Source organism: Ictalurus punctatus, chromosome 7, assembly GCF_001660625.3.
Source record: "Ictalurus punctatus breed USDA103 chromosome 7, Coco_2.0, whole genome shotgun sequence".
Taxonomy (NCBI): Eukaryota; Metazoa; Chordata; class Actinopteri; order Siluriformes; family Ictaluridae; genus Ictalurus; species Ictalurus punctatus.
The window spans coordinates 21,806,018-21,832,599 of record NC_030422.2 but is presented as its reverse complement, the minus strand read 5'-3'; the positions used below and the strand labels follow the sequence as shown (position 1 = coordinate 21,832,599).

General features: G+C 36.8%; 2 protein-coding genes across 2 annotated transcripts in view; one reads left to right on the top strand and one right to left on the bottom strand.

Annotated features, from left to right (window-relative positions):
• Positions 1-24,744, bottom strand: part of col4a6 (collagen, type IV, alpha 6) — an 82,617-nt gene extending 57,873 nt beyond the window's left edge. The window contains exons 1-3 of the mRNA XM_017471467.3: positions 24,638-24,744; positions 24,373-24,476; positions 24,170-24,212 (exon numbers count right to left, since the gene is read on the bottom strand). Of these exons, the coding sequence (XP_017326956.1) occupies positions 24,170-24,212; positions 24,373-24,383 (54 nt within the window). The 5' untranslated portion in view covers positions 24,384-24,476; positions 24,638-24,744. The remainder of the gene's footprint in view (positions 1-24,169; positions 24,213-24,372; positions 24,477-24,637) is intronic.
• Positions 24,745-25,676: 932 nt separating this feature from the next.
• The window catches only part of col4a5 (collagen, type IV, alpha 5 (Alport syndrome)), a 51,729-nt gene continuing 50,823 nt past the window's right edge, over positions 25,677-26,582 (top strand). Inside the window, exon 1 of the mRNA XM_017471464.3 lies at positions 25,677-25,969. Coding sequence (XP_017326953.1) covers positions 25,880-25,969 — 90 coding nt within the window. The 5' untranslated portion in view covers positions 25,677-25,879. The remainder of the gene's footprint in view (positions 25,970-26,582) is intronic.

The window sequence follows — 26,582 nt, the reverse complement described above, 5'->3', positions numbered from 1 at the left end:
GTCCAAAGACATGCATTGTAGGCTGACTGGCATCTCTAAATTGTCCGTAGTTTGTGAATGTGTGTGATGATGGGTTGGCACCCCGTCCAAGGTGTTCCCTGCCTTGTGAGATATACTCACATTTAAAAAAAAATCGGAATATATATGGATATAAAAAGTCTACACACCCCTGTTAAAATGGCAGGTTTTTGTGATGTAAAAAAAATTAAACCAAGATAAATAATGTCAGAACTTTTTCCACTCTCAGTGTGAAATTACAACATATAACAATTAAGAAATTAAAAACAATCAGAAATTTCTTTGTGACAAATAGGGGGAAAAAAACTTAACATTAGCCTAGATGCATAAGTGTTCATACCCCTAAACTAATACTTTGTTGAAGCACCTTTTGATTTTAATACATCACTCATTTTTACTTTTTAGACAATATTTTCTCATGCTTTCTTACAAAAACATTCTAGATTCTTCAAACTGTAAGCACATCTCCTGTGCACAGCCCGCTTCAGGTCACCCCACAGATTTTTAGCTGGATTCAGGTCTGGGCTCTGGCTATCTCAATCAAAAACATTTATCTTATTTCGGTTAAGCCATTCCTTAACCAATAATTAAGTTATTGTAACTTTTGTATTTTTCCTATTTTTCCCTAAAAAAGTTTCTGATTTAACAGGGGTGTGTAGACTTTTTATAACCATTATATTAACAATTCATATATATATATATATATATATATATATATATATATATATATATATATATATATACATACACACACACATTTATATGGTGGGTCCTAACAGCTAAGTAATACTATCATCTATTCATTTATAGATCAGTACAAACCTTTTGTTATGTACTATTAACTTGGCTTAAAGCATTGTCCTTCCTCTGCTGTTTTTTTTTTTAAATCTTCCCTACTCACTCCACATCAAGTCTAAACATAGAAATGTTTTTTTAATAAATGATGCTATTAGGGTTGTTGATACTTAATAGTTCTGTCCTTGCTTGACTAAGGCTCTTCAGTGCTCAGGGTTTTAGAGTAGGCTTGGAGTGTGTGGATGCTGAAGTGTGGGAGGGAGCTCTTTAGTTCTCTCCCTGCAGGATTTTGTTTGGGCCTCTTTCTTACAGAGGTTTACAGGTGATTTAGAACAAAATGTATGTGGATTTGCAAGGTGCCACCCAACATGGGCTCCAGGCTAAAATGTCATGAGTAGGATCTGAGCATATGTAAAACAGTGTGTGTTCTGGGAATATCTCGGGAAGTCAAAAGGCACTGACCTGGAATTTTACTTATTCCATCATGGAGGTTAACCATGAACTGTCACAAATGTATTCCTGTAGATGGATAGGGCAATATAACTTGATTTTCAAGATGTTGCCCATTTTTCTGACAAAGTCACGGCATTGACAATCGTACAGCACACAAACAGTTTTTTAACTGTAAAGAACCTCTAAAAGTGCTTGCGAAACAGAGAAGGAGCATATTCTAGTCACCTGAAAACATTCCTTTCACTCTTGCAGGGGAGTGTTGCTTAATCCTGACACCTAAATAGGTTTCAACTCACACGCTACACATCAGTGCCTATAAGATATGAAACATGAAAAATGCAATAATTAAATCTTTAACATTACCGCCAGTGTCAGAAGGCATTCCATTAGATTGGGAAAGATTGTACTGTACCAACATGAACATGCCCAAGAGCATTATGGTACAATATATGGGTACATCATTACTTTGTATACAAGGTGGTCCCCTCATGATCCAGGAGTATCTAAACAGATCTAATTTGCCCTTATTACTTATATTATTGGTTTCATCAAGGTCTCCACAAGACATTAAATTCTATGTTGATTATGTAAAAATGGATTTAAGGCTGGTTGGTACAGAAAGCAGGCACTAGAGAATGAAACAAAAGGCACCACTCTCCCTTCCTTAAGCCCTTAACCTCATGGCTTATTATTCCGTTTTTTATCAGTAACTACTAGAGAAATTACTAATAGGAAAGGTAAGGAATAGGTGTGGACCTATCAACAAATTCTGGGAGTTTAAAGGGATAATGCCAAGGTGAGAATATTACCGCCTAATGGCTACTCACTGGCTGCCTGCATGATCGCCTTGACAACAGAGAATGTATACACAGGCTCAAAATAAAATGTTAAAGGCGCACTATAAATAACCAAAGCCCTTAGAAGCAATGTAGTACACTTCAGTAACCTTTGCAGTACACTTTATACCCTTAAAAGCAAGTCCAGTTACTCATCTCAAAGAACATGATTCAGAAACACTACTACAAATTATTCAACTATTACCGTTAATAGAAAACTAATGTAGTTAAACAAGTGGATGGTTTATGGAATGTAGATCAGTGTTATCCAGATGTGTGGCCGATGTGTTTATCCGAGTTGGCTTTATCATTTACTAATCCTCTACTGAATGAGAAGAAAAGCCACAAGTTTGTTTTTGCACTGAAATGGTAAGGATCATTATTGGGATTAAACGCTTGTTAGGTAGAACCTGCCTGTATCATTATTTTAAGTATGTGTTTGACCCAGTACTTTCTGGTTCTCAGAAAAGAACCAGAAAATCATCAACCAATGGAAATGTGCCAAAAGTGCATGAGTTTCTGTAAAAAGTTCTGCAGTGTTCCTGTGGTGGAAGCACTGTCTGTGGATTCATATGTATGTACCTCATAATATAAAAGCTCCTGAGATGTCTACATTTCTGCACTCCTATAATTTATTCAGCATGTAGACCTGGCTGCTGCACACATGTTGTAAATGTTCTCACAGGAAACGTTCTGTTACAAATGTTTTTGAGATGCATAACTGGGCAACAAAGAGCATCACGTGTTCAAAGTACAATGCCAGAGACACATATGCCTCTTCATGTGATGTCTGCACATATGTCAGCCATGTGTCAACCTTCACTTCTTCTCCTTTTTCTCGGTGGATTGGTTTATATCTAACATGTTTCTGCAAGTTTACTGTACACTTGTTGTTGTCAAAAGTAGTAAAAATCCCATGGCCCCTCGATATGCTAGATTTTGTTGTATTTGCCATCAGAACAGCTGGCTCCTATTTGTACCAAGTTATTTAACGCCATCTGTGGCCAGAACATGCACAAATACCACAATGGAGATCTGGGAAAAGCAAACAACTAAAGAGCATCCATCAAAAATATTTTGAAAGCTTTCTGATGCTCCTCTAACATTCAGCTGGTCCACTGTTTTCAACGATTACATTAGTACTCATATTGAAGAAGAAGAAGAAGAAGAAGAAGAAGAAGAAGAAGAAGAAAGCATTATGTTCTTGGATACAGAAGAAAACAGGCTAATGATATCACATCAAATATCCATTAGTCAAATGTGGTATGATTAGCTATGAACCATTTAAATTTACTCCTCTTTGCTTGGTTGCCAAAGCACACATTTAAAAAGGTTCCATGGCTTTGTTATGTGCACTTTGGGTATTCATCTATTTGCCCTGGTTGCATGGAGAATGGAGAAAGCGCTGAACTATTGGAACCCCTCTGACAGATTTAAGGAGCTTACAATATACACACAGCATGTTATGAGCAAGTTCATTTGTTACTTGTGAGCCAGTTTGTTGCTAATGAAGACACTGAAAGTGATGCTGAACGGTGTAGACTTTGGATGGGAATCAGGGGTTAGGGAACAAGCACAATTACACCAACGCACAGAATCCTATTCAGAGTTATTTGATACAGTGCTCTAAACTGATGACACATTTGTTTTTGTTGTAATATAACTAAAAGCTTTACTACTTCTGAACTTCAGACTGGCATAATGAAGCCTGAGGAGGACCTTGTTGACTGAGGCCTCTTTGAGGCACTGTGCAATGTGGGTATGCGTTAAGCTATATACTGATAAAATTGTTTAGTCTTGATGTATAGATGTCTGTGGTATTATAAAGTATCTGATGTGCTTGAAATGCCTCATTATATCCTGATGCATCTCAGGTATGTAAAGAAACGTGCAGGGGCACAATCTTAAAGCCCACAATCCTCTCGTAGATAATTCATCACTCAGTAGCCCATCAGTCTGTGTCAAAGTGTGCATGTTTGTGTGCATGTGTTTGTCAGTCACGCAACACTATAGAAAAAATGCTCTGTTCTGCATATGTCTGGATGGCTGTCTATTTATTTATTGCTAAACCGTAGTTTCTCCAGTGACATTTATCACTTTTTGCCTCAGGATTACTTTAAGTAACAAATCAGAAATGTGTAAATCCATGCATGATTTAATCTGGCCAGCGGTTGAACAACAAAACCAATAAACATGAAAGTATATAACGTCGCTGCTAAGACTATTTAAAAGATGGTTCTATAATTAATCTGCATTTTGTTCAAACACCAATGGTAGAACCTGCTCCATTGGAGCAGAAGTGTCATGTTCAGGCTCTGAGTCATGCACTGGAGAGTAGAGACCTTAAAATACTGTATATTTTAAGGTCAGTATATTTATCCCAGCGTCTGCACATCCAGCATAGCTACACAATGATACACTCACTCAGTTAGACTTGCTGGCTAGCAACAAATATTTTGTTGATAAAGCAATGCAAAAAAAAAAAAGAAAAGATTTTTAGTGACATACAATAATTTGATAGCGGCCGACTTACTAATGGAAACAATATCAAACTCTCCAAAAGACAGTAGCTTTAGGCATGCCATTTTTTGGTGTAACTAATTATACACGGACCTATATAAAAGTTTGTCAATTGTATGTTTTCTCATGGTTTTCTCCTGCAAAGGGAAAAGACATGAGATGAGCGGACTTATTCAGAGAGTCAGGGAGAGTGAAACGATAGCTTTAAGTGTCTTTAGTAAGGTTTAACCCATTCACTTTCTCAACTTTTGGGCAGACTCTACACTCTATGTACATTGCTTGATGGGTTTTATATAGGAGCAGTGCTAAGTGGAGATGTAATCATCTCTAAATAGATAGCAGGAGGTCTTAAAAAAAGATCTATGTAAGTATAAAATTAGTTGGTGAAATATTTACTGCCATACCTGTCTTCAGTATGAGAAGCATCATCATTAAAAACTCAACTGTCTAATTAATGTTCAGTTCATACTGGTGTTTCAAGCTCCATTGTAGGTGCTATGATCTGTTCAGAGGGAAATTCCATACATATGCCAGCTTGCCCTTTACAATTCTTTACCAGGATTATTGTGGGTTTGTGTGTGCTTAAACTGGATACTACCACAAATCTATACATCAACAGATTTTGCAGACAATTTGGCTCTGAACATACCTGATCACTATCCGCAACTGATATGCTAGAATGCTGGAACTGATGGTCAATTGAGCGAAATGAATAGACCGAGGTTGTGTATTGCGGGTGGGGGGTGGGGTTAGGGTCTAGAAAGGCAAACATTTAAACCTATATGAACATGTCTTGGCATTAACTCCAGCCATGTACCTGAAGAACAAGAGCCCTGGCCCCTAACCACATTCCTGCTTCTCACACTATATCTCTGTTTAGTCCTCTCCTACATTCCTCCCTTGTTCCAGGGGCCTACATGTCTCATCTCCCCACCAATACTACTACGATATCTGATCCCAAACATCATCCCAATAGCATCAAACAGCCTTCCAAGGATTAGAGGCCTTCTCAAAACATCTTAGGCTCATTCTTTACGGACTTCCACGGACACATAAGGGATCTGAAACTAGAGAAAGATGATAACAACCACTCCAGTCTTGTTCCTATGCAGTTTACACGTATAGCATGCACAATATGTCACTCTGGATACACATTTTGAGTGGACACATGAATCATTCCATAGACTAAGGATAGTAGCATGTATACTCTTAAAAACAAGATGATATCTATCTCCCTAAAAGGGAAATCTGGGTGAATCTACAATAAATGGTTTATATTTTCAGAAAGGGTTCCAAGTAGAACCTCATTTGAAAGGTACAACTGTTAACCATCCAAAGAAACCCAGTGAAAACCCTTTTTAGAAGAGAATAGACATTAATTAAATAGTCAAGAATAGTGACAGATAACAACTATTATTATTATCATTATTATTATTGTTGCTGTCATTTGTTGTTGCTGGTATTGTGCTAGTTAGTTAGTTAGTCAGTTAGTTAGTATGTTCGATGGGTTGTATGATGATGTTTATGACTGAATGTTGACATTTGACCACTGTGGCTAGTATAAAACATAAAAAATGTGGTATGTTAAACTGTATATTTTCATTTCACAGGTTCCTGTAGTAACAATATTATGATAATGATTAACAGTGTCACAGCCTATAGTAACATGCTTATGAAATCTTCCTACTTTCAAATTTTTTTTGTCTCAGCGAAGCTTCATTTAATAATAATATGCTCCTAGTCCTAGAACTTTTTGGGGACATTTTCAATGTACCAAAATCTAGAGCAAAGGATTGAGTATTTAATAGAAAGCTTTGCTGAGCAACCAAAATACTGCAAACTGTATTGAAAGTGTCCTTTCTGTCCTTACAGCTGCCCATAGTTTATATAAAGCTTCTTATTTAAGTCCTTTCAGATAAATACTATGCAGATCACATAAATAGCCCTGGTGTCAAAGAAGGTACATACTGAACAAATGTGCATCCCCTATACGAAAGATGTAACTAACTTACATCCTTCCTCACCATTGTGGTGAAGCACTACAACTAAAATCCAGATTATTTTCTCTTTTAACTTACATAGGTACATTAAGGCACATGGGAGCCACCATCTGCCTCTTCCAGTGTCTCCTCAGACATGGTCAGTGTATGCACAGAAGAACCTGGCTGTACGGTGTGAACGCAGAACTTGAAAGCCAAAGCAATATCACAGTCCTGTGACAGGGAACATGATGAGTAAGACTATAGAGAGAATGTGGTGAGGCAGGGAGACCATTTCTTTTGTGAGTTGACTGAACCATAGCTGAATCCAAAGAATTGGACTCAATTTCAGCAGTCTCTGGACCCCCTATATAGTTGATCCATCATGTTGATATAATATCATGCCTTGAAAACACATCATTCTACGAAATATAAACAAAATAACCTCCTTAGATACCATTAGATATATTTATAATGCTTTTCATAGTATTTGTATGTTTCCTAAAAAATTGGTAGTTTTCACTTGCCAAGACTACTATTTTCACAGCTAAAAGGTGCGGAGATATTTTAATACTAACTGCATATAAAACCACTCTTACAATGAGGTCTATGATTTCACAGGCTTTATTTGATCCATGTGATCCAAAACTGGCATGTTAGGTTTTAAGCACAATTTTCATTCATAAGGTTCTTTTCAAGATAAGCCATTTGGCACATTCTAAAAACATCCATATTGTGTAATCTAAACTAGACTTTAACAGCTGTACTCAAATGTTTTATCATTATAGTGTCCTTTAACTGTCCCTGTACTCTAAATATGTAATATTTCAAGTATTATATATGCCGTAAAGAAGGCATGTTTGGTATATAAAAATAAGTTAAAGAAAATTGTGCTTGGGTTATCCTTCCACAAGCTTCTCATGATCATTTGTTGTACATTCCTCCTGACAGAACTAGTGCAGCTCAGTCAGGTTTGTGGGCCTCCTTACTCAGACACACTTTTTCAGTTCAATCCACAAATTTTCTATGGGATTCAGGTCAGGGCTTTGTGATGGCCACTCATAAACTTTCACTTTGTTGTCTTTAAGCCATTTTGTTAACACTATGGAGGTATGCTAAAGAATTGCTATACCAATATCAAAGCTTGTAGGTTGTATTTTTCCCCCCAAATAGTTTTCTACTGTAAGGAAAATATGTTAAAAGAGCCAAGACATGAAAAAGGGTATATTTCCAGAGAGTTAGGGAGAGTGAAACACTATTGTCTTTAGTAAGATTCAACCCATTCACTTTCTCAACTTTAGGGAAGGCTCTGAACTCTGTGTATGTAGTTTGATAAGTTTCATATAGGAGCAGTGCTAAGGTATAGAGCGGTTAAAAAATACCACAAAAAAGATCTAGACGTGTGTGCCTGTGTGTGTTCTCGCTCCTCATCCGCTTGTAACAGCACAAACATAAAATTAGTTGGTGAAATATTTACTGCCATTTATTTTGTCTCTTTTTTTTGGATAACATGGATAAAATAAAGCCTATGCTACTAAATTGTTTCAGAAATTAAAACAAAATCTAAGACAAAACAAAGGCAACCTGAGTAAACACAAAATACATTTTTTAAACTTTTTGAAGCAAAAAAGTTATTCAATACCAGCTGGGTTTGTGTGAAAATGTATTTACCCCCCATAGTTACTAATACCTCAAATGTATAAAACTGCATCCATGATGGGGCTCAGCTGGACCAGACAAAGCCAGGTCTGATTACTGCAAACAGGGGTTCGATCACATCAACACTTAAATAGAAGTTTTTCAACAGCATGAAGTTGGTTAAAAAGTCTTATCCAGTAACACACTATGCCAAAATTGAAAGAAATTCCAGAAATGATGAGGAAGAAGGTGATTAAAATACATCAGTCTCGGAAGGGTTACAAAGCTATTTCAAAGGTTCATGACTCCACTATCAGAAAGACACTGGGCAAAAATGGCATTCATGGAAGAGTGGTGTGGTGAAAACCACTGCTAATCCAGAAGAACATTAAGGCTCGTCTGAATTTTTCCAAAACACACCTTGATGATCCTCAAATGTTCTGTGGATTGATAAGTCGAAAGTGGAACTGTTTGGAAGACAGGTGTCCCGTTACATCTGGCGTAAACCAAACACAGAACTCCACAAAAAGAACATTATACCTACTGTCAAGCATGGTGGTGGAAGTGTGATATTGTGGGAATTCTTTTCTACTTCAGGGCCAACTTGCAATAATTGAGGGAAACATTAAGTGTGCTCTCTACCAGAAAATCCTAAAGGAGAATATCCAGTCTTCAGTCGGAAAGTTGAAACTCAAGCCCAACTGGATTGTGTAGCAAGACAATGATCCAGAACATAGGAGTAAATCCTAGTCCTAGAAGTATATGAAAAACTGATCTCCAGTTATTGGAAGCACTTGATTGTAGTTATTGCTGCTAAAGGTGGCACAGCCAAATTTTAAGTTTAAGGGGGCAATTGCTCACATGAGTGATAGGTGTTGAATAACTTTTTTAGCATCAAAAAAATAAATACATAAATAAAAACTGTATTGTGTCTTTCCTCTGGTTGCCTTTGTTTTATGTTATATTTCGTTTGAAGTTCTAAAACTGTTTAGTCTGAGATATACACAAAAACAAAAGAAATCAGGCAAACACTTTTCCACAGCACTGTAGTAAATTAAAGTTAACTAAATCTATCTCTAATCAGTTGTTTTCAAAATGACCTCTGATGTGAACAAGTGCATACGCTAACTGACTTGCCAAAAGAATAGTAACATGAAACGTGTAGTTGTGAAAGTCTTGAGACTGGGGGTATGCAAACTTTTGGCCTGCTAAAGTTAGGCTATTGCCTAACTTTACTGCTCATGCTGTAACTCGCAACCACTAGCTGATGCAGAGAGGATGTTTTTGTTTTGCTATATTAAAAGGCCGTCATATAAATTTAAAAACCAAAGAAAAACTAAAACACCAAGGCCATGAAAGAAAGTGAGAACTGCACTGGTTTAGTGCCAACCAGAAACCCAAGGATTATTCCAAATCAGATAATCAGCTATTCACGTGTATACATGTCAGGAGTCCCAAGAACACAAAGTGAAGTCCTCCAGTCTCTGGTACAGGGAGGGAGGCGAATGCTTCTCTTTAAAGCACATTTAACCATATTTTCTTGGAACAGTGTGAAATTTACCAATAAAATATAACAGTTATACATATGAAGTAACATAATGTTTGATGCTACATAGAATAAAATAGTAAAAACTCTAAATATATGGCTTTAAAAAAAAAAATCTAAATCAGAACTGAACTAAGGAAAAAGTGGATTCCACTATGAAAATGTGCATGAGGAATACTTTATTTCGGTTTTGAAAAAATGCTCACAAGGGTCCAGCTTTCCAAAATCTTCCTAAAATTAAGACCATATTAACTGTTAGGGAGAGTGTTCAATGAGATGCTCGTTCTACCTTTTAATAATGTTTTTGTGCTGCAATGCTTTTGGGAAACCCAGTCCTGATTCTTGCATTGGAACAGACAACAGAATTTGAATTTGTTACTATAATTTGATGAGCAATAGACCAGGACAATTGCAATACTGAAAAACAATGAGTACCTGAATGTATTACTGTGAAATATACTGCATCTACGAGTAATAAACATGTAATCATGAGCTTTAGAATTCGTATAAAAGAAGAAGGAACAGGGGAAAGATGCTTTTTGGCTACTGAGTCATATCTCAGATCTTTATGGGTGAAATTTATTTACTCAAGTTTTTGCTTTCTATCTGTCTAGAGTTGTCTCATGTTTTCCTCCCCTTCTCTCTCTTCTGTATATGTACTTAGAGAAAACCTGGACAAGAGCAAGTAATACCAAATTTGGACTTGTACAGATGTTAGCAGTACATTCTTCATGACAAACAAGACACCTTGCTTTTAATTCTGAGATGTTACATCACATCCAACAAACATCTCTATTGGCTGTGAATCTCTTTTAAGAAGAGCCTTTAAAACTACATTTTCATTTTAGCTATAGTTGCTCTTGGGTGTCTGCCTTATTTGTATATACAGATATGACATTGATGAGTATAAGAAACATCCTCTCCCTGGTGTTTGCTAGGGCCGAAGCACACGTCAGTTCTGTCGTGTCTCACGATGTCCTCAGGAAATGGAGCTCAACAGGCCACAAGCCGCAACAGACTCCTTTAGTCACCACTACAGGAAACAACCATTCAGCTGTATAGAGAAACTGTGGCTTCAAAGTCCAACCAGGGAGCCATTAAAATCCAACAAGAAAGTAGAAATTATGGACCAGAGCCCAGGGAAATGTTCAGACCCAACACCAAAGCACTGCACTGCTTTTTGATATTAAGGAAAAAACTTATGAGAAGGAGTTAAGAGTTTACACCAGTAGGGGTCTGGAAGTCTGCCGGGGCTTTGGGGAACTGTGCTGAGAATTGTTTCTGAAGCATCTCAATGCAACATGCAATAGTTAACGAGTAACAGATAGGTTTTTGTTTAACTAAGGCCTTATAATGTGTTTTCTCATATATATTTCATGTATTTCATGGTAAGCCCAGTATATAGAGATACACTGTTTATAAGTTTATACTGTAAGGTTGCTGCTTGTCCAATCTTATAAAGTTGCTGCTATGGCCTTGGGACTGCAATTACCGCATACACTTTGCACTAAAGTCTCTTTGGGTGAACAGTGGACTAGGTCAACAAACAGACTTCATGTAAAAACCATAATGAACTTTCTTTTACTTTCACACTATCCGCTGTTACCCAGATGAGGACGGGTTCCCTTCTGAGACTGGTGCCTCTCAAAGTTTCTTCCTCATATCATCTTAGGGAGTTTTTCCTTGCCACCATCTCCACCGGCTCTCTCATTAGGGATAAATTCACACATTTAAAATCTTGTATCCTGTGTTTATATGTTTCTGTAAAGCTGCTTTGAGACAATGTCCACTGTTAAAAGCACTATACAAATAAAATTGAATGGAATTGAATACACTGAAAATCTTGACATTAGTCAATTTACTGTATATGCAGCTTAGCTGTAAAAGCATATCTGAAAGCACAGGATATAAACAAGACATTAACTTATAAATTTGCAAGCACATCGTCTACATTTCCTTGTAAACAGCCAGAAAACCAAACAGTGACTTTTACTATAAAAAGAGGAATACAACTCATGTGGGACCAGCCTCACCAAGCATAAATACAGGTGACAGGGACATTTTTATGGAAAAAATTTATGGAAAAATGTCCTTTTTAGGAAATCCTGGTAGACAAGCACATGTTTTGTCTAAGCTTCTGGCTCTAGGACTGTGAGGTTGATAATTAATTTTAGCTCCAAAAACCTCGTCTCAAATAGTTTTCAACAAGTAAGACCAGTTAGACAACGTTAAGACATTAGCACATTTCTGCTGGGTTTTTGAAACTTTGTTCGAAGATCTGGGGAGAATAAAAACTGGGAAGAACCTGCCAGAGCAATGCCCAATATCGTCTTTGCCAAGATAAGAAAGAGGCCCAAGGCTGAGAAAACGCCTCAGAATTTCTATCTGATGTGCATTACTCAATCTGTGGTGAGATTCTAGTGATAACATGAAAGAGAGGCGAAGAGCATGATGAACAGACTGATAGTGAAAATGAGAGGTGGTCTCATTTTTTCATGCTGTCCTCAATGAACCATCTGTGGACTGTTTCAACTGACTGACCTGTGCTCGAACTGGAACAGAGCTTCTAATGACTCCAAGCAGAATTAGATATGGCTGAAGAAAACAGGCACTACATTTCAATTATCTGTAAAACACTTGGGAGAAGATGGCCTAATTGCATTGAGGGCTTATCCGAAAAGCTGAAAAAACATCTGGCCATGACGCTAGTGATGACACACATTTTCAACCTTTGTTATTTATTTATTTTTACTTTTTTTTTTATTTTTTAGAATTTTATGAAATGGCATAATGTAGGTTAGATTAGTTTTTATTGATTTACTACCTGTTGTTTATTCTTTCTCTTTGCACTTCCCACTGTAGTCCATGACATCATATTCATGGCTTGATTTATGAATATTCTAACCATTTCTTTCTCACATACCCAGAAGGGAACTGGGAAACAGGTGAGTTGGACATGTAAGTGTTATGGTATTTATAGCTAAGAGAGGTTGCTTAAGGGTCAGAGATGAAATTCTGTGAAGTATTCTACCTGCAGTATTTAACAAAAAATGAAGTACAGTGGAAGAAAGAAAATGCATAAAGTATTTCTGGTAATGTAAGAAGGTGGGCAAGAACAATGGACAAATGAAAGCGACAGTGAGGTCACATGAGAGTATTAGTAAAACAGAGAAACAAGGACGTGTGTGCGTTCCATATTTTAACACTTAAACAGATTTAGCAGTTAGTCCTGAACACAACATATCAAAATGTAACGAAATAGTTTTACACTCTCAGGGCACGTTGTGGATAGATTTGTCTTAGATAGTAACACTAATAACCTGAAGTACATGAGTAACAAATCAAAGGAAACATTACTATCTTGCAGTACCCAAAGTGGTTTGATGAGTATGAAAATAAAATAAAATCATACGCTACATCCTTCACAGGCAACAATTCGCAACCCGAATCAACACCTATAAGAGATTTTGGACTGAAATTTTGGACAGTGCTCTCCAACACCAACTGAGGAACTATCTTTTGCAAGAATGGTTCTCATTCCTTCAGTAAAGTTCCACATACATGTAGAATCTGGTGGCTCCTTACTACACCTTACTATATATTACTGGTTCTTTACTATCCTTACAATATATGCCTTACAATACATGTTTATATCGTTACCTATTCCAATCTATCGTTACCTATTCCAATCTATGCAAACTAGCATTGAAGCTGTCTCGGCCACTTGTGGTGGCCCAACACCTTATCAAAACACATGTTGTGCTTCCCCTTTAATCTTAACACCTATCTGTATGTATGAACACTTTCTGAAGCACTCACACATTTAAAGGTTAAGACATGGTGAGGAGATGGAGGCGCGAATAATCAGGTGAGGTTCAGACAGTTTGCTGAAGGTTGTAGACTAAGCTGAGGCCTGCCCTGTTACACATCTTTGAATGCCATCATGCAAATGCCATCACGGGAATGTGTGTCTTTAGGGCCTAAACGCTGCAAGGTAAAATGCCTTACTGCCTTCATTCCCCACACCTGAACACCCCTATTCTGTAGTGAAGAGCGCACAGACAGAGCAGTGGTGAAATTTTATGGACTTCAGTATAATTATAACAATCACTGTCACTTTGCTTTATTGACAAAGATCAGTATAATAATTACTTAAAAAGCTATTATTACTGTCCTGAACTGTTTATAAATTCTTATCGAAATATATTCTATGTTTAGAGATTACTGTTTGTACAAATTGAAGTCTATGACATGTAGCCTGGCATCTACATTTTTATTATTATTATTTAAAAAGACATAACGGTGGAAGTCAAGCTCAACTATTACTGAAGGTGTTATAGTTGTTAGAGTTACTATTTAGGCATTATAGTTAGAAGCCTAATTCAGTGGGGGTAAAGGTTATAAAATAAAACCCTCTAATGATGGCAACAAATAAATATGATGGTACATATTTACCTCATTTGATTAATATTTGAATAGTTCTATGAAGCATAAGATTATGTTCAGAAAATGAATCTGTGCAGTGATCATAAGGATCTCTGTTGGTTTATTAATTTATTTTTTACACTGAAAGGGATCTCTAAGCACAATTTGTGAGTTATACGAATTTAAAATATAAAGATTTTAAAGCATTGAAATATGAAACATGATCAATGTTGATCAATAGCAATGATATGAATGTTTTAAAAAATGAGTAGTTTCCATTTTCATTACATAACATAACATAAATAATATCTCCACATTTACTGCCAGACAAGTGATAAACATTTTTTTTTTTTTAAAAACAAACTCATGTCATACATGGGAGAAAATGACAGCGAGAGCAATGAAAAACCGACTGAGGAAACAGCTCCCTAAATGCTTTCTAATAACAGCAAAACATCACCTGACCAGACTTGTAGATGAACACACAGCAGCTGAGAAAGCTTTTGCAAAGGCGTGCTTGAAAGTTTGTAAACCCTTTAGAATTTTCTATATTTCTGCATAAATATGACCTAAAACATCAGATTTTCACACAAGTCCTAAAAGTAGACAAAGAAAACCCAATTAAACAAATGAGACAAAAATATTATACTTGGTCATTTATTTAATGAGGACAATGATCCAATGTTACATATCTGTGAGTGGCAAAAGTATGTGAACCTCTAGGATTAGCAGTTCATTTGAAGATGAAATTAGAGTCAGGTGTTTTTAATCAGTGGGATGACAATCAGGTGTGAGTGAGTGTCCTGTTTTATTTAAAGAACAGAGATCTATCAAAGTGAAGTACTGAAGTATCAAAGTATGCCATGACATGAACAAAAGAGATTTCTGAGGACCTCAGAAAAAGAGTTCTTGAAGCTCATCAAGCTGGAAAAGATTACAAAATTATTCACATTTACAGCATTTGGCAGTTTTTCTCATACAGAACGACTTACATTTATAGATCTGAGGGTTAAGGGCCTTGCTCCAGGGCCCAACAGTGGCAGTTTGGCATTGCTGGGGTTTGAACTCAAAACCTTAGTCGAACAGTCGTCTAACATCTTAACCACTGAGCTATCACTGCCCATCTCTAAAGTGTTTGGACACCACCAATCCACAGTCAGACAGACTGATACAAATGGAGGAAATTCAAGATCATTGTTACCCTTCCCAGGAGTGTTTGACCAACAAAGATCACTCCAAGGGGAAGATGTGTAATAGTCTGCAAGGTCACAAAGGAACCCAAAGTTCTTCTAATGCCACTTCTAATCAACTAAAGGTCGCTCTCGCATAGGCTAACGTTAAGGTTCATGAGTCCACCATCAGGAGAACACTGAACAACAATGGTGTGCATGGCAGCGTTGCAAGGAGAAAGCCACTCCTCTCCAAAAGGAACATTGCTGTCCATCTGCATTTTGCTAAAGTGGACAAATTGGAAAAATATTTTGTATATGGATGAGACCAAAATAGAATTTTTGGTTTAAATGAGAAACATTATGTTTGGAGAAAGGAAAACACTGATTTCCTGCATAAGAACCTTAGCCCATCTGTGAAACATGGTGGTGGTACTATCATGGTTTGGGCCTGTTTTGTTGTATCTAGGCCAGGACAGCTTGCAATAATTGATGGAAAAATTTATTTTGAATTATAACAGCGAATTCTAAAGGAAAATGTCAGGACCTCTGTCTGTGAACTGAATCTCAAGAGAAAGTAGGTAATGCAGCAAGACAATGACCCTAAGCACACGAGTCATTCTACCAAAGAATGGTTAAAGAAGAATAAAGTTAATCCAATAGAAATGTTGTGGAAGGACCTGAAGTAAGCAGTTCATGTGAGGAAACTCACCAACATCTCAGAGTTGAAGTTGTTCTGTACTGATCAATGGGTTAAAATTCCTCCAAGCTGTAGGCAGGACTGATCAACAGTTACCGGAAACGTTTAGTTGCACTTATTGCTGCACAAAGGGGTCACACCAGATACTGAAAGCAAAAGTTCACATACTTTTGTATGTGCTGTATTTACTTTTTCTCAATAAATAAATTGCCAAGTATAATATTTTAGTCTAAGAGGGAATTCTGGGTAAAGTGATGAAAGAAAATGGGAGCAGTGGATAAAGGAATGGACAACATTAGACACAGGTAAACAGACGAGGAAAAGGAAGAAAAGATTCAATGACAAGATGGAATGAGAGGAAAAATGGCACTAATCCATGTAAACCTTGATAGTAGACAGATGACATTTTAAAAGGTCGAAACAGGCAAGTACTTGCAGCAAATTCATGAAAATATAGATGTTAATGTAGCTTAACCTATGGAATGTGTCTTTTTAAATGAGACCTAAAAACCCCAAGGCAACTGTTTTTTGGTCTTCTGTTTGCCCTCACATGTCAACCATGGTAACGCTCTCCTCTCAGTTTGTGGTGAAAACTCAAAAATTTGGACAAATATGAGAATTGTTGATTCACTCATATGTTTTGCACCAGCAGGTACAGTTTTAATTGCATGCTTTAATTATCCCCTCTAGGGAACCCTCTCGTCTTTCCTCATCTTCTCCATAAAAGATGACCTTTAAAAAGTGAAATACATTGACTGATAAAGAATGTTAGACTTTCATCACTGCTATTTTCTCTAACTTTATTTGAGATTATCTTTATTACCCTGTCTCCTTTGTATGATTTGATCTTTTACTTTTTGTTTACTCAACAATGAGGTGGGGGAAAGACGAGAGAGAGAGAGAGAGAGAGAGAGAGAGAGAGAGAGAGAGAGAGAGAGAGAGAGAGAGAGAGAGATTAAAAGACTGGAAATATTCGCTTGTGATCTCCAATACTTGTAATGCAAATATACACTCACCATCCACTTTATTAGGAACACCTGTACATCTGCATATTCATGCAGTTATCTAATTAGCCAATCATGTGGCAGCAGCGCAATGCAAAAAAAGTCACACAGATACAGGGCAATAGTTTCAGTTATTGCTCACATCAAACATCAGAATAAAGAAAAAGTGTGATCTCTATGACTTTGATTGTGGCATGGATGTTGGTACCAGATGGGCTAGTTTGAGAATTTCAGAAACTGCTGAAATAATCTCCTGCGATTTTCACACACAATAGTCTCTGGAGATTACACAGAAAGGTGCGAAAACAAAAAACAAGTGAGCGATAGTTCTGTGGGAGGAAATGCCTTGTTGATAAGTAAGGTCAGTGGAAAATGGATAGATTGGTTCAAGCTGCCAGAAAGGATAAAGTAACTCATATAATCTCTCTTTACAACCATGGTGAGCACAAAAGCATCTCAGCATGCACAAAACCTTGAACCTTGAGGTGGATGAGCTACAACAGCAGAAGACCACGTCAGGTTCCACTCCTAACAGCCAAGAACAAGAATCTGAGGCTATTGTGGGCTGCTCACCATGGTTGTAAATAGTGGTTTTTTGAGTTACCATGAAGTGAACTTCATGTCAGTTTAAATCAGTCTGGCTAGTCTCCTCTGTCCTGTCTCATCAACAAGACATTTCCATCTGCATGCAGGATGTTTTATGTTTTTCACACCATTCCGTGTAAACTCTAGAGTCTGTTGTTTGTGAAAATGCCAGGGGAAAGGCAGTTTCTAAATAATACTCAAACCAGCCCATCTGGCACCAACAACCATGCCACAGTTAAAGTCATAGAGATCATATTTTCCCCCATGCTGATGTTTGATGTGAACATTACCTGAAGCTATTGACCTGTATCTGCACGATTTTTTTTGGATTGTGCTGCTGCCACATGATTGGCTGATCAGATGATTGCATGAATGTGCCTTTGTTCCTAATAAAGTGGACGGTGGGTGTATTTGCCAATTCCAATACATAAAAATGTTTCAAATTGTGAAGTTGGCCATTTTTAAACATTTTAGATTTGCACACTGACCATGAAAACATTAAATATGTCTGCTGAACCATATCCACAGTCAGCTGTAGCCTTAAATGGTACTACTTCCTGGTCCTGGTAATAATTATTATTCTTTCCTTTTTCATAGACACTGTAATAAAAATAATGGCCACTGGAAATATAACAAGCTATTTTAAGACTGGTGTTGCTCTTCGGCACAATAAATCGGTCAGCAAATTTCTAAATTATTAATGCTGAAACATATCATTTTAACAATTATTTGCTAATAGTGATAATATTATGCGTCCCCAGTAGATTTGAAGTTTAGAGCTTCTAGAACATAAGCCACTTAAATACATGATCTATTCTGGACAATTTCTACCAGTCTGTCGAGACTTCTAAACACTTTATTTAAATAAAAAAAAAACAGCATTGTCTAGGCATGTGATTTTCACTGTATCTGAACTCCATTAGAATATACAGAATCAAAGTGGTATAAAATGAGAAAGGCCATAAACCTTTCACTTTAAACAGTTATGGTTTAATCTAGTCCTGCATGTTCACGCTGCAAGGACGTGGCCATTTATGGAGGAAACCCTTCTCAAGGGGTGATGTCTTTTCATGGTCTTAAACTATCACCTCATTCCTTGTTGTAATTATTCTCTCATGATAAAGACAGAAGGAGAGACAGAGAAAAAGAGAGGCAGACAGAAAGGAAGGGAAAAGCCTGGTAATAGAAGATTTAAATAAACTGAGAAGACACAATCAGCCATGATGGTGGTCTACGCTATTCATGAAAAAAAAAAAACCCAGATAGCTGATGATGGTCACACTAGACTTTCAGCATGCAAAATTTCCACTGATGTCCATTCATATGCATGCAAATGGAGGCCAGAAAAGCAAGCTTCATGTGAAGAAGGTTGAGAATAAAAAGGATAATATAAAGATCTGTGTGATCATCTAAAGATCTGATTGTGTGCAGGCTCTAAAAATCTGATGAATAAAGGAAACATGAGGAGAGTAAGAGGGATTTCATTCATTCTGATTTGTTTTCACTGCTACATTAAAAGCTGAGAAAACAAATACTTCTGCATTTACAACCTTTAAAATAAAGAGCAGACAATGACCATCTATAACCGTTTAGTTGGAGAGCCATAAAGGTGCTAGAAGTGCTGGCTGACGACAGGAGTTTAGAATAGCCTGAAACAGAACCTGTACCCTCAGGGCAGAGATATATCAAGGAGGGGCACTAACAAATCACACAGGCATCACAAAGCCTCAGTTTAACCTGCAGGAATGTTCTAGGAAAGTGACACCTGCACCAAGAGAGAAAATCTCTCGACAAGTTCTGCCAGGTAGCCCTGGAATTCTTCTGCCGCACGTGGGAGGGTAGTGTCCAGAGATAAAACCTGAATGCCTAAACAGTTCGTACATTCATAAATATCTAAACATTTTGGTTCTGAGACAGTCATAGCTTTGGGAAAGTGTGAAGTGTATTTGTGATAAGGGATGGTCAGTTTGCCCTTATTTACTGTAGATTCTTATTTATCTCTCCTCTCCTACCTCAAGCGTGGTTTTCTCAGCAGAGCGCTCACACACTACACAGTTTAGGTGTATGTGGGTGTGCATGTGAGGAGCATTCTTATCATGATCAGGATTCAGTGAGTTAATAACTTTCTGCTTTGTGAATGAGGCGGCTGATATGCTGCTAATAAACAAAATGAAGTGTGAGTGATATTGTCTTCTGAAGTCACTTTTGATAAAACGTGAGTTTCTTTGAAATCGTTACTACAATCGACAGGTGTGTGGTCTCGCAGTCTGGCCGAATCGTCTGGTGTATGCGTTTGGAGGATTATAATGTTAAAAATAGGTTGAAACTGTCCTTGTCTGTGGTCTCCCACAGTTTTAAAATCGGTTCAAATAAAAAAATCGTCTCGTGTGTCCCTGGCATTACTCTCACTAAATTTCCATACTCTTACTAAGTACCCATACTCTCACTATATACCAACACTCTCACTATATACCAATACTCTCACTATATACCAACACTCTCACTCTATACCAACACTCTCACTAAATACCAACACTCTCACTATATACCAATACTCTCACTATATACCAATACTCTCACTATATACCAACACTCTCACTATATACCAACACTCTCACTATATACCAATACTCTCACTAAATACCAACACTCTCACTATATACCAATACTCTCACTATATACCAATACTCTCACTATATACCAACACTCTCACTATATACCAACACTCTCACTATATACCAATACTCTCACTACATGCCAATATTCTCAGTATATACCAACACTCTCACTACATACCAATACTCTCACTAGGTACCCATACTCTAAATGTCTATTCTCTCACTAATACAGTACTTAGCAAAAACAGTAGTGCTTCAGCCACTTCCAATCAGATTTCGTAACTTTTAAAAAACACTGAGGATACCTATGATAACCCAACAAAGTACATTATGATAATCAGTCAATATAATATCAATATTATACATACTATTGCCCAACCCTAATATCTTCCTCAATTTCCACAGCAGCATGCAATACACTTATGTGGAGAGCATCTCCTCATGTCCAGAGCATGTAAAGGAGTCTGAATACCTCCTGACTATATAATCATTTTAGACAAATACAAAAGAATAAAAAAGTCAGACATAAATATGAAACAAATGTGCCGATCCAACAGCTGAAAAGCCCAAAGAAGAAGAAGAACAAGTTCACTATGCCTTAACAAAAGAGAACAGTGTGTGTGTGTTTGTGTGTGTGTGTGTGTGTGTGTGTGTGCGTGTGTGTGTGAGGGAGAGATCGAGAGAGTGCTAGGTGAGATAAAGTAAAGAAGATAATATAACCATATAATACAGTGCTTTGGTCACACTCTGTGGCATTCTCCTTTGAAATGCAGTTGATTTGACATTATCGCTATTTTCAAGATGCATATGATATGCTACACCAAATAAATCCATATCTTGTAATCGTGTTCATCTTCCAAAAGATTAGACACATGCTTAGATACATATGGGCTATCTGTAAGCCTTGAAAATGTACAGCAATGATCTAGTACGTGTAATACAGAACACTTTAGAAAAGTTGAGCTATGCACCTTACTGACATTACTGGGATTGAATGCCTAATAAATCCTATAATCCCCTCCGAAGCTATTGGAACAGCAAGGCCAATTTATTTGTTTGTTTTTTCTGTAAACTGAATATATTTGGGTTTGAGATCAAAAGGTGAACATGAGAAAGGAAGCTAAAATTTCAGCTTTTATTTTCTGGTATTTATATGTAGATGTGTTAATTGACAGAACAATTTGGCACATTTTGTATCAGACCACCCAATTTGTAGGTGAGCAAAAATATTGGAGCATGTGACTGACAGGTGTTTCTTGTTACCCAGGTAAACACAAAAATCTTAAAGGGACCACCAGTTTATACCAACCACACTAATGGCGAAATGCACGTCAGGAAAGTTAAATGAGTTAATAATTTAATGTGGGCAGTGTTAACAGGCTAAGGTAAATTCTTTGCCGTTAGCTTGGCCAGATAAAGCATGATGATCACAAAAAAGTTTCAAATACTGTGACAACTGTTTTCTTGTTTAGACCTTTTACAAGTTAACAATTTATTCGGATATTGTTAAACATATTATGTTTAAGCAAGGTTTAATACTTAAAAAGATTTTTTTTCCCCAAGCTTGTCTGCACCAATTCCATTGCATTATGGGATTTTTGAGTTGCGTAGTGTCCATCGGTTGCATACTGCAAAATCTCGCCGGAATCCAGGTATTTCTCGCCTACTCTTTCTCGCCTACTAAAATTTGGACGTACTACCCTTCTGGCGTACTGACTTTTGCATTTGGGACACAGGCTGTGTGAGCAGAAATATAGCGGCCATACCACAAGATGCAAACTACTCATCAGCAGTAAGAATCAGAAGGTCAGATTGGAATTTGAAAAGAAATACAGAGATGATCCACTAAAGTTCTGGAACCAAGAACTGAGTGTGTACATGGAAGCTGGGCAGAATTTATGTGAGTTCCTTCTACACCTAACCAAGGAGGGCTATCATTGCATTTCTGGACCTGTGCCTAAATTTCTTCACATGGTTAGGAAAAAATTGGGATTTTTTTTTTTTAAATGTTGTTTTTAAACTTTTTGGAAAAGTCTACACTATGATGAAACTAAACTGATTTTCATTTCTAACAGAATTATTTCAGAGCCACCAACTTCACTATTAAAACATAATAATTTTCACCTATCTTTGTTCTGCTATAATCAGTGTCCAATATTGGGAAAGTAATATTATGAACAATAGGACTACAAACATCCTTAATAAACAGAGTGAATAAAAAGTATAACAAGGATTATAGGCTATAAAATCATTAATAATGATTATGTAAAATATCATCATCATCATCTCCCCTCATGGCTAGATCTAGTGTACTGTATATTTTTAAATTATTTTGTATCAAATTTAGCGGCCTCTGGCTTTTTGTGGCAGAACTGCAGGCAAAATGGAATAAATGTGTTGGGCTATTTATTGATTTATTTCAGTTCTGAAAGGTTTGGGGAAACATTTGATTTACAAATATTCTTAAAATGAAATGAATGGACATCTTAATATTACCACTTTTTGGGAGAAGTATCCATGTACAATTAGTTTGTTACAAGAGGAACAACAAAATAACCCACTAGGATAACCCACTAGGATTCTTGATTAAGTTTGAACCTTTCTTTCCTAACCCAGACCATCTTGGCATTTGTTTTGTGTTACACTTGTCATTCAACTAATACTTTAAATGTAGTTTTAGACACCACACTTGATTTACACTGCCATATTATTATCACTCTTTCAACATCATGCACAACCCCTGTTTTGATCCTAAGAACATGTAATTTCATCTCAATCTTATAATGTCTCACACTATACTGGCCATAACAACACTGCAGCTCTAATATGGTCTGCTTATACATTTATTATGGCCAAGGCATTAATATCTTGCTGCAAAAGCTACCACAGAAAGTTTGTAATATCACGTGGTCAGCTATGTGTATGTGTGTGACCCAATCCAGAGAGTCTTTTACATATTCGTGAGTAGATGCTTTAAATTTTGTTAGAATTAAACTTTAAACTTTGTTCAGAATTACAACATACAGTAGCACTCAACAATTAATGAAGCAACATGTAGTATTAATAAGGCAAATCACTGTCTAAAATATAATTCATTCAGATTATCCTAAAAGTATTTGCACTAGGCTATATCATTGGCAAAAAGCTGAAGAAACCTCTGGAAAAGTGCAAATAGACACAATGCCCACCTCAGTAAAAGTTGAATGTGAACATATATATATTACATATACATATACATATACATACATACATATATATATATATATATATATATATATATATATATATATATATATATATATATATAATTATTATGTATTATGTATACATATATATATATTTATTTATTTATATGTAAGTTAATAGCTGAAGTTTGAATGATCTCCTGATTTACATAATCAGTGACATTAGCTTGTGACACAGGATTGCAAATTGTAGGCCTGAAAGTAAAGCTGTTTGATAATGACAAATTACAAACTACAAATATGCCCTTTAATGTGTCATACTACAAATAATTTTCATTTGTTGGACCACGTCAATGCTGTGATTGATCAAATCACACATGGATACAGTGCTATTGAAGACTAGGGTCTGGATGCTCATAGCACATAATAACCGGTTAGATGTTTAGACCTCAGTACTGCAAAGACTAATAAAGATAAACAACCAACAGCCTACATTGTCCATGGCTATATGCCTCCAATGAGCTATTGGTAACAATGACCTTTCCCACTGGTTGTTTTAAAACAAATCTTAAAAATACCTTGGGAAAGCTGAGAGAGGTAAGTGATATATAGCCTAAACACACACTTATATATATTCTACCATTATGCATTTTTGATGATGTATCATTTTTCAATGATGATAAGCAGAGCGTACTTACTGCGTATGTAGAGTCCAGACACAAGACCACAAAAACCGCAAACCTGCAAAGTGAACAAAATGTGTAGGTGAATCTATTGATGAGATACAACTTAGACGCATATCAATGCTGCTTCCTGCGCGAGACCTTCATTAACTTTGTCGTGATTATAAACCACGTTAATATGATGCAAACAAACAACAACAACAAAAGAGTATACGTACCAAAGTTTCATTGTGTGATTTGGGAGAAAAGTTGTAGGTCTCCTCTGTGCACCGTGGTGTCAGCAGTGGCTTCAGATCCCCTCACTGCTCACTGCGCGGTTCATCTGCAACCAACACGCACAAGACAAACACACACACACACAACACCAGAAAGTTTAGAAACCTTCATCCAGCATAATAAACGATTCACAGCGGAACGACTCTCGAAGCTGTACAACATAAAGCCCGAATGGCTCTTTGCGAACTTGCAGAAAAGTAAACTCACGGAACTCGCGCGCTGAAATCCGCTCCGTCGCTGCCCGACTCAGAAAACACTCACCGCGCGGTGTGCGCTGCTCAGACGCAGGGGCGGGGCTTCCAGCTGTCAATCACACCGCCCTCACATCCCTGCACACGTACAGTACAAAACGCAGTAGTGCTGCTATCGCTATCTACATCTCTTATCATTATATTACAGGTCATGGTAGTGAATCAAAACATTACACAAACCTTTCCTGCACACGAGAAATGATTCAGCTTAACGAAACAATTAATGCACATAATTAAAAGAAATCAAAGTCAAAATAAGAAGTGAAAAATAAGACTAGATTCAGTAATATTTCAGTAATATTCAGTAATATTCAGCTAGCTGTTGATTATTGATGATAATTATACTTATGATGATGGTTGATCTATTAAATAAGGACTGTTAGATACCGTATTTATGCTCCGGATAAATAATTCGAATTGTTACAAATGCTGAATAATAATAATAATAATAATAATAATAATAATAATAATAATAATAATAATAATAATAATGATGATGATGATGATGATGATAATAATAATAATAATAAAGATCAGTAGTCAGTATCGAGCTTTGAGAAAGGTAATTCAGTTTAAATGAAATATCCTAAGTGTATGTCTTTGTAGCCTATCTATTAAAATAAATTGCCCACAAAATAAAACATAGGCAATCCGTTTACATTTAAATAAAGGTCCCAGTTAAAGACAATCATCGAGGGGCTGAGTTCACTTGCTTTAATTAGGTTATTCTGCCCAGCAAGTAATCTAACAATATCAAGTCTTTATATGACCCAGATGTTGTTTTATCCTACTATCTCCATTTCACTACAAATATGAAGACTAAAACATTTCCCTTATTAAAGTGGTGTAGGCTATTAAAGCTTCAATTCCTCCGTTATTTAGACGATTATTATTATTATATAGGCGGTAGTTTCTCTTGAGGGACTATTTGCTTTAAAGGCGGAGTAATTCGAAAGTAGTCCGGCCCCGCAGGTTAAGGCGTCAGAGAAAAAGTTAAGGTCGCAGTAGGCAACGGTCCTATAGCTGAAGAGCCTGGAGACTTGAGAAGAATCCGCCTTTTTAGTTTGGGAGGAGAAAAGAAAACAAAACAAAACCAAACAACACTCCATATTACAGTAAAGTCATCAGGGGAATATGAGAAGTTCCACATGCGCTCGAGGTCGTAATTGTCGATGTTGAGAGGGTGGATTTTTTAAAAATGAATAAAAAGTTAAAGAGTCTGCAGAACCTCGTCGCCGTGCTACTCTTCATATCTCTGTCCATAGGGGTTCAGCAGTCCGAGTCTGCGGTAAGTACCTGTAGGCTACATTGTTCTGTAGAGTAATTACCGCTTATAATGAAGTTGTAGCACAGCTTTATTCACTCGCAGTCTTTTTTTTTCTTTCCGCGAATGGCGCGCGAGTAGAGTCCGACGCACGCGCGTCTCGGCTGAAAGTTTATAAATAGAGGTGGTTAGCTTACTTTAAAAAATGGATGCATTGTTTTTTTTTTGTTTTTTTGTTTTTTTGTTTTTTTTTTGGTTCTTGTTCATTAAATTAGTAATAGAAGAACGTATAGCGTTGTATTTATTTACCGGTATGTTATGCAAACTAGTGGTATTGGGATGTTGTTGCACGGGGACATGAGAAAGACGGCTCTGGGGTTTGCTGCATGGGGCAATGCAGCGCATCCTGTGTTCCGCAGCTCGGTCCTGCTCTCCAGCACGGGTGCGACATGTGCAAACACGCAGAGTCTCTGATTTCTCATTTCTGATTTCTGCTGAAAACCCAAGTCCAGATCTGAGTCGACTTTGCGGAAAGAGATTTGCAAAATCAATAACATAATGGTGTTAATGTTTGGGTTTGGAAAATAGTAAAAAAAATTTAAAAAACAACAACAACAAAAAAACAACAACATTACGG